Source organism: Cebus imitator, unplaced genomic scaffold (genome assembly GCF_001604975.1).
Source record: "Cebus imitator isolate Cc_AM_T3 unplaced genomic scaffold, Cebus_imitator-1.0 Scaffold74, whole genome shotgun sequence".
Classification (NCBI taxonomy): Eukaryota; Metazoa; Chordata; class Mammalia; order Primates; family Cebidae; genus Cebus; species Cebus imitator.
Window position 1 is genome coordinate 4,058,717 of NW_016107389.1, and position 17,135 is coordinate 4,075,851.

General features: G+C 34.3%; 1 protein-coding gene across 9 annotated transcripts in view; it reads right to left on the reverse strand.

The window, feature by feature from the left end:
* Window positions 1-17,135, reverse strand: part of DMXL1 (Dmx like 1) — a 174,824-nt gene that overhangs the window by 56,984 nt on the left and 100,705 nt on the right. For 5 of the 9 annotated variants that reach the window (XR_001826286.2, XM_017531876.2, XM_017531877.2 and 2 more), the window contains 4 exons: window positions 15,182-15,309; window positions 14,417-14,665; window positions 13,973-14,086; window positions 2,530-2,708 (listed from right to left, as the gene is read on the reverse strand). Coding sequence is in view for 8 of the 9 variants with exons in the window: in XM_017531876.2 (XP_017387365.1) it covers window positions 2,530-2,708; window positions 13,973-14,086; window positions 14,417-14,665; window positions 15,182-15,309 (670 nt within the window). In the remaining variant the exon portion in view is untranslated. The remainder of the gene's footprint in view (window positions 1-2,529; window positions 2,709-13,972; window positions 14,087-14,416; window positions 14,666-15,181; window positions 15,310-17,135) is intronic. The other 4 variants (XM_037739737.1, XM_037739736.1, XM_017531879.2 and 1 more) reach the window with 1 other exon arrangement.

A 17,135-nucleotide genomic window follows, 5' to 3' on the forward strand; every position in this document is an offset into this window, starting at 1 on the left:
AGAAAAGAAAAGAAAAGCTGAATGTGATTGGGAGTAGAGAAATGGGATAGCAGTCAAAAAAGTTTCAGGATCAAAGCAGGGGTTTGGAATGGGAGACACTAAAGCACATTTCTGTCCTGATATGAAGGATTCAAAGAGGAAGAGAACATAGCGGAGAGTAGAGAAGAAAAGAAAGAATGTGATTCAGAACAGAACTCGAGAAAATGGTCTTTGACAGAAGAACTCTTCCTCCATTGTAACAGGAGTGAATAAGACAGGAGCAAATGTAATTGAGCTATAACTTTATAATGTGATGATGAAAAAGTTTTGTCTCATTCTATTTTTCTCAGTGACTTGTAAGGTAAGGTCATCAATTAAAAGTGAGGATAAGAAAACCTTGGAAGACCAACAAAGAAACACAGCAGCAAAAATAGAACTTCTGGATCAGCTGAGTAAAGAGTTTGGTAAGTTCTTTCCCCAAAAAGCAACAGTAAAATTGAGCAATGTTGTAACAAACAACCAATAGTTGACCCATGTATATAACACATAGAGAAGTATTTATTTTTAAAAATCGATGGGATCTGGGTAAAACAGTGAGATCGTGGTCAGGAGCTGTTTCCATCCCACTCAATCTCTGTGGTGTAGTTATTCCACCAGGGCCAGCAGGATAGGCTGTGAAGACTAATAATTCTAGTGTCCTGCCAGAGGGGATTGTCTTTAAAATTCTGGACCCAAAGGCATTATCAAAAGTAACAGAGATCTCAGTAGCAAACAATTAGGGAAGGGAACATCTCAACTACTTTGAGGTTGTGATATTGATTGGGCCTAAGGGCAGACCCTAGACATTGAACAAAAATATTCAGGAACAAGACAACTAAACAAGGCTTTGCCAACCAACAATCCTATATCCAGCAAAACTCTCCTTCAAAAAATGGAGGTGAAACAAAGATATTCCTAGATACATGAAATGCTTAATAAACACTTGTTGAATATATGAACAAATAAAATGACTCAAAAAAGGGCAGTGAGGAACCAGGAGACACAAACTCCCTTCATTGCCTTTAAGCATACAGGATATGAGAAAAACACAAGCCACAGCTTAGCAGGCCTAGGAGACTCGTGTCAGTAGAGAGAACAGTTAGATATCAATTTGTACAAGGAAGGAGAATGTCTGGAAATTGAGAATGTGGGGGATGTTGTTGATGACACAAAAAATGGAAGATACATATATGGGCAGTCCTTGTTTTGAATAGCATTGCATGACAGTAAAACTGACCATGCAAGCAGAAACTACCCGGAGCAGTAATAACCAATGGGAAAAATTACCAATGTTTTCTGATCTTTAAAAATATTTGTCAAAACACTAAAACCTCTTACTATCAGCTATAAATGTACAGAAAAAAATTTTAAATAAACTAATTTTAGCACACTGTAATTAAAATATTAGAAATACAAAGAAATAAAATGTTTTTTTCAAAGAAATAAAATGAAGCGTGCATCTCTTCTGTGCCTTAAACAAACTGTAACATTTCTAAGTTTTTATCAGCTTCCAACATTCTGTTTTTTGCATTTTCAATGTTATGAATCCCTTTAATGTAAAGTTTTCTGGCAAGGTCACTATCTCTGAACATCTTCATCCTTTTAACACAACTACCTTCTACATTTATAAGCTCACCTTCACTAAATTTCTCTGGCTGTACATCTAAAGTCTATCAAATGGCAGCATTGTCAACATACCCACAGTTGGATATTTTCTCTCTAACTCTCATTTATGTCCAATTTGAATTTCACTTTCAGTATTATCACTTTTTTTATGGATGCACTTTCATCTTAGTTGGCCACTTTCCTCTTTTGATTAAATCCAATTTTGTACACTATCATGTGGGTTTCTCACAGGAAATGAAGCAAAACAACTGCATGCTTTGCTATGTATGAACTGAATAACAGGCACTACATGATCAACCACCTAAAGCCTTTGAAAGAACTGACATGATTGGTTACTGATCAAAAGATGCATATTTACACAGTGATTTCTAGAATGAAGCGCTAGCAGGGATGTTTATTCTTTACACAATTACTCATATTTAATATATTGTGGTAACAAATTTGAACCATTTTATTGAGGAAATAATCTTAACTCTAGAAATTGAAATTTATGCATTTCAGAATAATTAGAGACTGCTGTAGTATAAAAAAACATGTATATGGATGATAACTGGCCAGAGCACTTTGCATTCTTAATCACCACCAAATACATTAACATGAGGGTGTCAAGCAAATTCTCTTTTATCATATAAAAACACAATAAAATGGCAAAGTTATTGTTTAAAATGAAAATGTTATAATTTACCAAAAACTGCCTTAAAAACTGATATGAAATATGGTCAAAATATTCTAGGGTATATATTTTTGGAACGTAGCCTGATACTAATGAAAATTTTCTAAACCAAAGTGGGAAAACATTTGGAAGCACCAAAAATTACACTTATTTCAGATATTCTCATTTCTATTTGACTATGAAAATATTGATCTAGATAGCATTTTAATTACCTTAGCTATGAAATAGTCCCAGATACTGAGCTCGGGTGGGATGAACTTTTCTTTAACTGCCAGTGACTCCTGGCTTACTGGTGGTGATGAAGGGGTCAGTGAGGCCGATTCTCTGTAAGGCATTTTTGATGACCTAAAACATTTGTTCTGTTTTTCTCCTTCTTCAACCAGTGAAGAAACTAACAAAAAGAAAATAAAATGTTATTGAAGTACTATTTTCACTACATTTATTTCAACCTGTCTTTATATAAGATCTAAGGTTAACTACAAATAAGTACACACACAAAAAATAAGATTGAGATTATGAAAGTATAAAGCAGGTAAGAAAATAAGTAGGGAAAGACAAAAATAACTTTTTCTAGCAACCTCTGTTTTTTCCTCAATTTGTCCCTCACTCTTTAAATGCTGACTTATCTATTGTATGTGAAAGATAAAAGAATGTAATATCCACCCATAAATCAGTCCACAATTTAACTCGGAACACAACAGGGAATTTCCAACATCCACTTTGCTGTTTTTTAAAGATTATCATGGGATGTCAGCATTAATTAAAAGCAACAGCTCCCTTCTGAGATTCTTCGGTAATCATGTGGCCTTATATTTAAAACTACATTTTTCATTAGAAAATATAAACAAAATTCAGGCACTGTAACTATTTAAATTGATTCAAACTTTTGGAAATGGCTCAAAGATAGAATTTTCTAGTCAATGGAATTATAGAGAAGAAAATAATGCAATTTTTACTGTTTTACTTTGTGAATCCTCTACAGTTAGATAGTATTTTTTTAGTATATTACCTCAGAATACTAAAGACATTAGCATTAAAAGAGTTATGCAAATCTTTAATCAACCCTGAGTTACAAAATGCAAATCACCAGTAGAGAATCAAGGATTTTGCAGACAAAGGCATGATCTAATACACAGGCAAACAATTCCACATTAAGGCACACCAATATTCTCCTTCAATGGTTCCAATGAGATTTTACTTACCTTCCAAAAGAATGCAAATACCTGTGCTGTAATACAATTTGGTTTTATTGTTTGAAGCTTCTCAGCTTGCAGACATAGCATGCACATGCATTATAACAAGCTACAATCAAGCTGAGTTTAACACAGTAATTTGGTTATTTCAGAAAAAAGGAAAGATGAATAAAATATTAGTATTCTAAAAGATTACAGGGCCTGGCACGATGGCTCATGCCTATAATCCCAGCACTTCGGGAGGCTTGGGAGGCCAAGGCAGGCAGATCACCTGAGGTAGGGAGCTCGAGACCAGCCTGACCAACATGGAGAAACCCCCGTCTCTACTAAAAATACTAAATTAGCCAGGTGTGGTGGCACATGCCTGTAATCCCAGCTACTCGGGAGGCTGAGGCAGGAGAATCGCTTGAACTCGGGAGGCGAAGATTGTGGTAAGTCAAGATCACACCACTACACTCAGCCTGGGCAACAAGAGCAAAACTCTGTCTCCAAAAAAAAAAAAAATTACTAAAAAGTGGCATGATTATGGTTATTACTTAATCTTTCAAATGATTTTAAAAGGAACTGTCAGATTAAATGTGTAAATTTTTTTTCTGTGTTCTTACTAACATTTAATAACCAACAATCAAGTTTGCAGTATTATTGTTGCATACATTAACATACATTCTAAAACTTAAAACAGTTTACTAACTTCTCATCAAGTGAAAAATGAGGACTATAGAGGTATTGTTTTCTACCTTTCAAAAACTTAATGCTAAGTTTTAAAATAAATTTACCAATTTATCATTTGGCTTTAACTTTACTGTTTTGTCTTTTTTAAGAGATGGAAGTCTCCTTATGTTGCCTAGGCTGGATTTAATCCCTGGACTCAAGGGATCCCCACACCTCAGACTCTTGAGTAGCTGGGAGTAGGCTTGTGCCACTTCACCTGGTTGTTTTTGTTTTTATGTTATTAAAAAGCATGTGAACCAGGAAGTACAGAGAATCTCTGAAAAAAATAAAACTTATGATAAATTACTAGATTTTTGCCAAGATTAGCCGGTGATAAAAATAGTTTTCTTTTTTCCTTTACTGACTCACTGGTGGATAAAAGATAGATTTAAAAGTAAAACATAAGGGAGTTTTCAAAGACAGAAAACATTTGAAACTACAATATGTGAATCCAAACACATGACATGAAAATAAGAAATTGACCACACTGGGAGGGAATGTTTAAAATATACAGACTCAACACCAGGAAGTATAAAACCACTTATTAAAACACTTTTTATGAAGCAGTACCGAAGGAAAAAAAATGGCAATTAGTTTTACAGTAATGAATGTATTAATTTAGATGCTATAACTAAAAGGATCTTAGTAATACCTCCCATCAAACAATAAATGACCCATGACTTGTCAATAGGATAGTTGCCCCCTCTTCTTTTTCCTCCAATTGTAGAAATACTTAAGGCAATTTTATGCTTAAATCTTGTTAGGTCAGATTGGTTGTGAAGCTTAGGGGGCACCAATACAAACTATAGCTGCTGGGTGTTCAGCTAGTTGTTTCTGAACATGCTAAAAATGGAATATCAAGAATGCTTGCCACTCCTTGGGTGAAAATGAACTCTTCTATTATTAAGGGAAAAACAGCTACTTTAGTAGTAATAGAAAAAAAATTAGTATTAAAGAGAAATGAAGAGCAACTTGAATATAGAGTTTATGAATTTTAAGAGATATAAGGAGGCTAGAAAGTGGCTGAAGAAAAACTAAGGCATTCACAGGAAAAACAGAATCATGTCCTGACATAAATTTCATAAATAAGTTTCAGCTGCTTTTGCAGGAAATACTTTCTAAAACAAAGCTTCCATGTCAAGATAGTAGACTGTACAGATAAATATACCTTCCTTCCCTTAATAATCCTTTCCTCACCCTAAGAACATTCTGCACTGTGGTTTTTTTTAGAATTATAAAATTAACTCCCCAAGGAACCCAAAACAAAAATGGAGAAATGGTTAACAGGCTATACATAGGGAAGGGGAAGAGTAGAGGAATAAGACAACATTCCTTCCTATAAATTCTTCTGTACTGCTAGACTTGTTACACACATATATTGCTGTGATTAAAACTAGAGCATAAGGGGAAGGCTATTAAGTTAATATTTATTTTTCAGTTTATCATTGAAAATCAGTACAATGAAATTAATATTCTGAATCTAGATTTAAATGTCATTACTTTGAAAACTGAACTTAAGAGTTCAAGACCAGCCTGGGCAACATGGTGAAACCTTGTCTCTACAAAAAATACAAAAATTAGCTGGGCATGGTGGTGCACCCCTGTAGCCCCAGCTACTTGGGAGGATCACTTGAGCCCAGGAGGCAGAAGTTGCACTGAGCTGAGATCACATCACTGCACTCCAGCCTGGACAACAGAACCAGACCCTGTCTCAAAAACAAAACAAAACAAAACAAACAATAAAAACACTGAACCTAAGTAACCTGCAGGTCTCATTCTCTACTTCTCCATCTAAGGCACCCACATCTATAGAGTTATCATGAGTTTGACAGAGTGAACATGAAGCTTCAGGAGGCACATTAGTCTGAAACTTCAAACTGAGCCCCCAAAATTTCAGGGAAGGAGATAAATCATTTAACTAATGGTTTAAAACATTTTCTGTTGAAAGGAACACAGCTATGGAAAAGATAAAAGTCATGTAAGTGTAAGATAAAATAGATTTTAAATTTATTTCTTGCTTTCAGCAAGGGAATTCAGTCTAGGTCCTCGGTCTCCTAATAGGTATATATTCATCTTCCCTTATCTTCATGTAAAAAGTGTGAGAACTACAAATGTATGTGAACATTAATTACAAAACAATTCCTTAAAATTAAATGTAGAACATGATTTTCCAAGTAAACTTCAAAGATTCCAAAAATAAAAGGATTAAATAAGCAATTAATTGAAGGAACTTCTTAATCCCCAAAGAATAAGATTAGTGATTTTAAAAAAGTCTGGCCAGGTACAGAGGATCATGCCTGTAATCCCAGCACTTTGGGAGGCTGAAGCAGGCAGATCACTTGGGGCCAGGAGTTTGAGACCAACCTAGCCAAAAAGGCAAAATACCGTCTCTATCAAAAATACAAAAATTAGCCAGGTGTGGTGATGTGCATGTGTAGCTCCAGCTGCTTGGGAGGCTGAGGCACAAGAATCACTTAAACCTGGAAGGTGGAAGTTGCAGTGAGCCAAGATCACACCAGTGCACTCTAGCCTCAGTGACAGAGTGAGACTCTGTCTCAAAAANAAAAAAAAAAAAAAAAAAAAAAAAAAAAAAAAAAAAAAGTCTGGAAGATGAAACTATCAAGCTTTTAGAAAGACTGACCCTTAAAGTCTTCCTAGGATCATTACTATGCACAGTATCTTGAACATGGCTCCACAAATATCTATAAAAATGAAATGATAAATATCTTAATAGAAAGTGGTGATTTGTCTCCAGGCCACAGAGCAAGGCAGTCTCCAAGGTAGTTGTTGTACAAAATGAATTACTGGAATATGGAAGGAAAGTACTACAACTTCTAGATTTATTTTTTGATAAATAGGAGGAAAGGGCAGAAGGAGAAGGGAAGAAGTTAGAGAAGAAGAAAGGGACAGGGGAAGAAGTAGAGGCAAGGAAAAGGAGAAGAGACACGAAGAAAGGAGAGAGAGGGGCAAGGGGAGAAGAAAGCAGAGGAAAGAAGGGGACAAAGAACAGTAGCAAGGAGAAGAAACTACGTTGTCCATGTTTAACATCTGGATTGATAGTAGTACACATAAATATATATATACATATATATTGAGAATTTAGTCAACCATGTTTTATGGATAAGGTAATGTATTCAAAAGCCTGAAGATCACTGCCCTAGAGTAGTACTTACTTTTCGATCACCCTGAATGCCACAACATGACTCTGTATATAAGATTTTGACTCAAACTCAACAAACTTATTGAAAACATGAATGGAGTATACACACACAATGGGATATTATTCAGCCTTAAAAAGGAAGGAAATTCTGTCGCAAGCTACAACATGGATGAACATTATAGTGGGTGAAATAAGGCAGTCACAAAAAGACAAAGCACTATATAATCCCACTTATATGAGGTATATAACCACTTGAATTAGGTACATGAGGTTACCAAATTCCTGGAAACAGCAAAATGGTGATTACCAGGGATTGTATGAAGTGGCGGAATTGTTTAATGGGTCTAGTTTCAGATCTGCAAGATGAAAAAATTCTAGAGATCTGTTTCACAACGCAATAGACTTACTACTAAACTATATACTTAAAAATAGTTCACTTGGTAAATTTTGTGCCATGTGGTTTTTGTCATAATTTAAAAAATTAGAATGGAGAAAATATATTCAGGCCATTTTGCTGGAGGAATTAGGACTGCCAGAAATATTAGAAAACCGGATTGAAGAGAGAGACCGCATGATTGGTCTCAGTAAGGTACACAGAAATACTGAATGAGGCAGGGCATGGTGGCTCACACCTGCAATCCCAGCACTCTGGGAGGTTGAGGTGGGGAGATCAGTTGAGTCTAAGGGTCCAAGACCAGCATGGGCATAGTGAGACCCTGTCTCTACAAAAATAGAACTTAAAAAATTAAGTAGGCTAATCCATGGTGGCCTGCACCTGTAGTCCCAGAGACTTGGGGGACTGAGGTGGAAGGATCACTTGAGCCCAGGATGCCAAGGCTGCAAAGAGCTGTGATCAAACCACTGCACTCTCTAGCCTGGGAGACAGAGCAAGACTCTGTCTCAAAAAAAAAAAAAAGAAGGAAATATTGAATGAGGGAGTCCAGATAAATGAATGTTGCATTTATTATAAGGTTAGTTTCTTCTTTTGTCATCAGGCTTTACCAGTGAAATAAAAGAACAATTAACATGTAAAAATTTATACATGTACATATCTTGGAGTTTCTTTTATCTTCTATGCTTTCTCTACTCATATAAAAATTTGCCTTCCTGAGACATTTATAAAATGAATGAATAGAATACTTTTTAAACTTTAAATTAAAATTTATATTACATGGTCTTCAACAAAAAGTCTAACAAAAAATATACTCCTGGCCAGGCATGGTGGCTCACACTTGTAATCCCAGCACTTAAGGAGGCCTAGGCAGGCAGATCACTTGAGGTCAGGAGTTTGAGACCAGCCTGGACTGTCTCTACCAAAAAATACAAAAATTAGCCAGGTGTGGTGGCACATGCCTGTCATCCCAGCTGCTTGGGAGGCTGAGGTGGGAGAATCGCTTGAACCCAGGAGGCAGAGGCTGCAGTGAGCTGAGATCACACCACTGCACTCCAGCTTGGGTGACAAGGAGACTCTGTCTTGAAAAGCGAGGGGAGGGGAAGGGAAGGGAGAGGAGAGGACAGTATTCACTTCCACAGAATTAGTAATTTTGAAGTTCAGCAGCCTTTTAAAAGTTTCTTATAATAAACCACCAGTTAAGTATTTTGCATATTCAATTATATTTTAAATCACCTATTTTGTTTTATATTTTAATATGCTCAAGTCTTAGCTTTTCTGGTCAAGATATTTTGCTGTTTTTCATATTTTGCTAAAGGAATGATAGCAATGACATGATAATCACTGAATACTGAATACAGAACTTTTATTTTTATACAAGTTTTATCAGAAAAAGCAAAACATGGATTTTCTGATCTGTATTTAGCATAATAAATCGGAAATATACTTTATGTCCAGAATATCATAGCGGTATCATAGTAAAAATATACAACATGCTTACCACAAATAAAATATTCATTTTATATTTCCATTCCTCAACTTGGAGGCATAAAAAATCATTACTATAAATTTATTAAGATAGAGAGAAAATTCACAGTTCTTATAACTGCAAGTATCACAAAACACAATAAAAATTCTTAAAACCATTTTGTTTTGTTTATAATATAGAATAAAAAGCAAAAGTACAGATTTCTAACTGTTAGCAGAAAAAGTAATTTTTTGAAAATTGCTATTGCTTAGCTGATTCGCTATGTTAAAAATTAACCATAATAACAAAATAATTGAGAGCTCCATAAACATATAACTGCACTACAGTTTCAATTAATTATAAAAATCAAATTCTTCATTAATATATAATGTGGAATTCACAAAAACCTAAATTTGATTAAAAATCGATTTACATACATTAACATTTTGGTTAAGAATTTTGACCTGCTAGACTACAGTCTAATAAAAATCTATAACTTTCTTAAGTTATGAAGCTTAAGTTATCTTTAAATATTGTTACTATAAGGATATATTAAGCATATAATAGATATGTAGAAAGAAATAAAATCTAGTTCATGAGGTCATCATGGCAAAGAAAATTTAAATCCAAATTTATATCAGAACAAGGAAAACAAATGATGACTTTCAAATTCCTCTCATAATAGCAGCACCCAAACCTACAGAACACTTTTTAGAAAACATTTTTAAGGGGTCTAAACATGTATTTCATCTTCAATATACAATGCTTTGACACTGATTTGAATAGTCTGGAAAAGGAAATACACTAGATTTGTCAGCTTTCACTGGCCAAATTTAAAAGATAAAAAATTTAAAATATACATTAATTTTGACTGGATTCAAGTCAACTTTTCTAAAATACATCCTTTTATTTCCTTGGTCAACAATGCATATTGAACATTACTGAAAGCAGTTAGACTTTTGGGACATCATGATTGTGATTAGCAGTAATCCAAACACACAGGATTGCTTTCCTACAACCTAAAATTTATCAGGTTGCTGTCCTGCGTCAGTTGGTATGTTTTCAGGGCAACATAATAATGCCTTCAAAAACCTGAGATTTCAGAACTTTACATCATATTGAAAGCCAATTCTGCTAGCAGTTCCTTGTCCTGATTGACTTTCTGTTGTGAGATTTTTCTCTCTCTAGTTTTCAGTGAATCTCTACTCCACAGGACCACTGCTTCTAGTTACCATTAATTGCCTTCACTTCTTTCCCTTTCTCTTTCTACATGCTCCTTTTCTTTTCTTTTCTTTTTTTGAGACAGAGTCTTGCTCTGTCACCCAGACTTGAGTGCAGTGGTGTGATCTCAGTTCACTGCAACCTCCACCTCCCGGGTTCAAGCAATTCTTCCTGTCTCAGCCTCCTGAGTAGTTGGAACTACAGGTGCACCACTATGACTGGGTAATTTTTGTAGAGACAAGGTCTCACCATGTTGGCCAGGCTGGTCTCAAATTCCTGACCTCAGGTCATCCGCCCACCTCGGCCTCCCAAAATGCTTTGGATGACAGGCATGAGCCACCACACCCAGCCTTCCTGCTCCTTTTAAAATTAGATCAGCTTTGGAACCAGCAGGCCTTTAGTTTCATCATTCAGTGAATATATTCTTTTTGTTCTGGTTAGCAAATGGACAAACCGTATCATTCATGTTTTCTGTAAGTACTCCTTCAATTACTTCCATGATTGTATTTAGAATAGTTTCTGGGTACTCAAGGACAGATAAGTACCATATAACCTGAATGTGACTACATCCAGCCCTACCACTAAGTGAATAGTATGTTTTAAGTATCCTTATTATTGCTTTGAGATTAGACATATAGACGCAGATAATTTTAGGTCACTTTATTTTTTACTTGGGGTTGAATAAGTGGTAGGATAGAGATTATGATGGTACTTAGGATGGTCCCCCAAAATTATTTATGTAATGGTATTTTTGCCTACAACCAACAACTAGAGTGGTTAATAAGGTTGGTGCAAAAGTAATTGTGGTTTTTGCCATTCCTTTTGCACCAACCTTATACAAAGATCAACCTGGACTTTCAGTAAGGTTCTTTACATATATCTGTGCTCAGGAGAAATGGATGGAATTGAGAGATGTGATGGCTGCTTAGTAAGGATGTATTTTTCATTTTCTTTTTTATGTATATCTGAACCTTCCTTAGCAAGAATTTATCCCTTTTTAACATTTTACATCAACAAGATTAGAGTCTCAACAAATGAATTTTTCTCAGAACATATTAAAAACATGGTCAAAATTAATTTACCAATTTTTTTTTTTTTTTTTTTTTTTTTGAGACGGAGTTTCACTGTTGTTACCCAGGCTGGAGTGCAATGGCGCGATCTCGGCTCACCACAACCTCCGCCTCCTGGGTTCAGGCAATTCTCCTGCCCCAGCCTCCTGAGTCGCTGGGATTACAGGCACGCGCCACCATGCCCAGCTAATTTTTTGTAGTTTTAGTAGAGACGGGGTTTCACCATGTTGACCAGGATGGTCTCGATCTCTTGACCTCGTGATCCACCCGCCTCGGCCTCCCACAGTGCTGGGATTACAAGCTTGAGCCACCGCGCCCGGCCACCAATTTTTAATTTAAACTCAAAAGAGCTACGGATCTTAATGCCCTTAGACTTTAAAAGTTTTTCTTCAATGGAATTCAGGTATTTTAAGTATAAATATAGTTCAAGACAAATTTCATGCGAGATTCTTAAAAAAAAAATCTATACAAAAAGCACAATAAACAACTTTTTAAAAAACAGAAATGTTACAAATATTAAAATACTTAATATTTTAATAAGCAAAGTTAAATTTGGCAAATACGGTAAATCTGCATATGTAATCTGAAGTGCAGAAGAAGAGATAGAAGGAAATAAGTTTAATTTAGGGCAAATAACAGGGACCAGAGAGATAAAACAGCCATCTAATTAGTAAGCAAAGTGTGATAGGTGGATAAGTACTAGGCAGGATGGTATCAGGTCTCTGGAGAAGTCATATTAGCATTCTGCATTTTCAATATTTTATAACAGCAAAAACTGAATTAGCCCCTACATTTGTTCAAGGAAGCTAAGGGCCATGGCAGGGATGATTATAAGCTATCCGTCTGATGTTACTTATACTATTTCATAACTACAAATTGTGACTAGGTGAAATGACAGACCCACAGTGAACTCCATGCCCCAAAATATTAACTTTAGTTGTTTCTAAAATGAAATTCCTTTAACAAGGATGGCAAATATTTTATTCCAAATAAAGCAATAATAAATTGCTTCTACTTGTAAAGCAGGAGTTGGCAAATTGCAACCCAACAAATAATGTTTTATTAGAACACAGCTACACTCATCTGTTTAAAAATGGTCTATGGCTACTTTTGTGCTACAGGGCAGAACTAAATAGTTGTGAGATACCGACTGAACTGCAAAACCTAAATTATCTATTTAGTTTTTTTTTTTTTTTTACAAAAAAAGCTGGTTGAACTCTGCTTTAAGTTATAAACTGAATTTGCCTCATGGTAAGTATTATACATAAAGAAATTCCTGCCTGTTTTTTCTTGGTTGAAGAGAGTAAGAGACCCAGACTAGAAAGTCTGGGAGTCCTAGGTAATTGACGAAACAATTTCAATTAAGGAGAGGAAGTAGAAGCTAGGCCATTGTAATTTTTTGCTATATAGTCATGCAGGGCCACAGCTTAGTGGAAACTGCTTTTGAAAAGTATAAATATATGCCAGCATTGCTACAAATAACTTTTTAATATTTTAACAAGAGAATAACTTTTCTAACTTCCTTTTAATACAGCTTCATTCAAAGAATATACATCAATCATGGTACAGATCTTGGCAATAATTTTCTCCTCAATAATTAAGCCAAATTCAAGTTTTTCTTATTCTCTCATGTCCCTCACCAACTGCCTGACCTGCCAACACATATATATCCAAGCCCACATATACCTATATGTTCAAGTGTATGTTCAGTGTAAATGTCAGGGAAGAAGTAAGTGAAAATTCATAAGGAGATGAATAATCTTGCTGAGCTTCTCTCTTAAATGTACGCAAAGGGTTTTTCTTTTCTTTTTTTTTTTTTTTCGGAAAAACATTTAACATTTTCAATTTATTCAACATTGATATAGAATGAAATAAGTTTTCAGGTACTATTTATTAAAAATAAACTTTCTCCTTATGTCCTCCAAAATTGGAAAGCCAAGATTATCACACATGGACTAACACATAAAAAAAAATACAGTTTTAACATTAGAAAGTTTTTAAAAGGGATATAATTGTTTAAAATGTTTACTTTTCATGGTATCATGAACACTTAGAAATCCAAAAACTCTAACAGCCAGAATCATAATATGCAAAGCATAAAGCAGCCTAATTTGAAATGTTTTTCTAGTCATTTCAAGCCATAGTCTGATTTTCTATGATTAGCACTAACAGCGTTTTATTTTTATACACTTTAAAATGTTAAAGTCTAAGGGACAGAAAAATATAAAAAACAAAGAATTTAAAAGTAGAACAAAATACCAGAGACGGTTTTCTAACTGCTAATCATTGTTTTAAATCAAAAATATGGCTTGATCAAAGGAAACTTCTCAGTTTTCTATAAATGCCAAACAAAATAAAACTGGCCCACTGTACCCCAACCCCTCAAAACAACACAAAGCAAGCTGAATGATAAAAGCCTATTTCTAAAGCTCATATCTTGCCTGCAAGACTGGGAGGGCTATGAGAACTGATGGCTGAAAGAGCTTTGGAAAAGCCCACACATTCCATGGAGAATACCACTACCTGGTGGGGACTAGGCATAGCAAAGTGCCTTCCTGCCAAAGAAAGAAGAAATAATCTGTATTTGGGATAGAACAAAAACCAATATTACAGTGTGTTTCAAAATAAATGAAAGTTTCAATTGCAAAATATTTAACAAATTTACATAAGATCATTCTAATTACTGGTACAGGAATATTTTAAAGATTAAAAACTGCACCAGAAACTTTAATATTACATTTTCACTGTATAACTATTTGTTCATGCTTTTCACAAATGGTCTGTAACAAGAACTTTCTATAACTAAATTAAAATGTGATTACGTTTGAGAAGGTTATCACTCAGATAAATAAAGCTTCAGTCTTTAAAAAAAACTTAAAACTCACCAGGTAAAGCTTTTGAATGTGTCCGTTCTTTGCTAGGAACATTTGCACCTCCACCAAATACAGCAGACCACATTTTTTCATTTAGAGGATGGGCCACAATCCTAAATAGTTCATTACTTGAATGTGTGGCCAGGCCATGGATGAAGAGACTAAGATACACTGCTGTGAGAATTTCGCAGAGTAAGACTGTAAGCCCTGATTGGGCTTCCTCGCCAGAAGAATTCAAAAGTCGAATTAGACAAGTTATTCCTAGAACAAACAAACATAGCTGCCACTGACTATAAATTTTTAAAATTAAGAATTAATTATATTTTTCTAATTTTAGCAAAAAAGGTATTGCATCAGGATTTAATACTGTATTTCTTCCCTAGATTCATAGACTAGTAGCAGTTATTACAGTTAATGCACAAATGAGCTATTTGAGAGAAACATTAAAAATCTGTAACATTAAATATTAAAATCTCTAATGACTAAAATCTCAGATGAAATTTCATTGATGTGTTTTTCTAGTATGACAAAAGCCAAATGATTTAAAAAATTATATTACAAAACATTTGAGTTATATTAAGATAATGATCAAGGAAATACTAACATTAAGTAACTGCATAATTCAGAATGAGTGGTGAATACTGAACTGGTATCAATTCTAACAATATTTAACAATCATTATCGTGTGACAAAACTTAAACAAATCGTCTTTCAACTTATCTAAGATTATAAATAAGACTAAGAAAAAACTGATCTATACATGAAAATTATTTATACCTGGCCATTGAGCTGGTGATGTATTGGGAGTTATTGCTTCATCTAAGCTTCCTGTTTTCAAAGAATGTCGATGAGGAAGCAGTACTGTCTGATATACCATTCCAGTAAACTGATTCGTTTGACATGAACTGAGAGAACAAAACAATATTTAAATCTATGATAAATTTCATATATAATATTTTCATGTTTCAGATCTAATATCAAGAGTACAAATTTCTGTCTATTAGTTATACTGCTAGTACATCTAAGTAGAACACTGCACAGTCTAGTGCTATATGAAAACAAAGTATCCTTTAAGTGTAAATATACACATTTTTCTAAATTAAAACACATTTGGCAAGTTTTAAGAGACAGGATAAGTACAAATGAGAAAACTAAATTGCTATGCACAAGTGGCAAGCTTACATATTGGACTTAAAAACATAGTTATCTGGTTGAAAATAAAGTAAGTTTAGGCTCACTTTTATAGAGAATGGCTAGCCTATCCCTACACTTCAGGCACTGCAGCAGATACTAGGCATTCAAGGAAAAACAATGTTTCTGTCCCCATTAAATTTACTCTAGTGGGGGAACAAAACACAAATAATATTATCATACTACTCTTAAAGACGAAACCTATGTATGTGATGCTATCACGGCAAAATAGAGGAGTATTTCACACAATTTGGGAATTCAGGATAAGCTTCCCCAAGTAAAAGATGCAAAGCTAAGTCTAATAGATGAATAAACAAAATAACTTGCTGCTTGACATAAACTATGAAATAATTCTGACAGAAAATGGTATAAGGAATTATGAATTATAGGAATTAGAAATTCCTACATCACACATTAAGCACATGAATATAATTCTTAAACATAGCACATTTATTGGTGTAAATATGTTATGATTAGGAAATCTCATTGGTTATAACATTTTGATGCATTTGTAGTTTCTCTTGCTTTACTTTCCAACTTCAAGATAGCAGAGTAACAACAAAAAAACTCCCTCATTCCTTTGGAAACCATAGGAAAGATAAACATAAGTTAATGAAAATAAAGCCTAAATAATAAGAAAGTGAATTCTTGAAGGATCAGTGTTAAAGAAATCAAGTTGATGCTACCTTGGGAAATACACAACCAGAGTGGTAAGTAAGGCTACCCATAGAAAATTCAAATACATAAAATGGACAGACAACCAAAAATTAACAAGGAAGGCTGACAGCATGTAAGAAATAACAAACTCAACAAAAGATCTTCACCTGAGAAAGCCAACTTACCACTAAGTTAAAGTACTTCAAACTCAGAAAAATTTTTTTAATCAAGAAATGTTACAAAAATTGAAGCAACTATTAAATATAACAAGAGATCTTAAAAATGAAAAAACAGAATTTCTAAAATATAAATTCTGGCTAAATAGGACATTGCTGAATAATGAATCCTTATTTGGAAAATGAAGCTAGAATTTCTCTTGAAATGAAACAAAAAGAGATAAAGAAAAGGAGGGGAAAGTTAAAAGAACATTAAGAAATGACCCAGAATTGCAATACCTGTTTAATAGGAAAGAGAAGAGAGATGAGACAATACTTGAAGAAACAGAGTATTTCAAAGAACTAGAGATAGATACAGAAAGACCCCAGAGTATAACAAACTATTTTTTAAAGCCTAGATAAATTACAGTAAAACTTTATAACATAAAGAGAAATATCATATACATCAATTCTTCCGCAAAATTTTTCTCAATTTCAAGTCAATTACTCCCTGCCCTGTGCTCCCTTAACCTTTTACTATCTACCATCTTATTGTAGTTACCATTCTGGTACTATGCCATATTACATACATATCATTTATCAGCTCACACGTTAGTCTCTAACTAGGCTGACCCTAAAAAATAGACCTTATATTATTATTTGCATTAAAATTCTCAGTGACAATCACAGTATCTGACATAAGGCAGTGATCGGTAATAGGCTGCTAA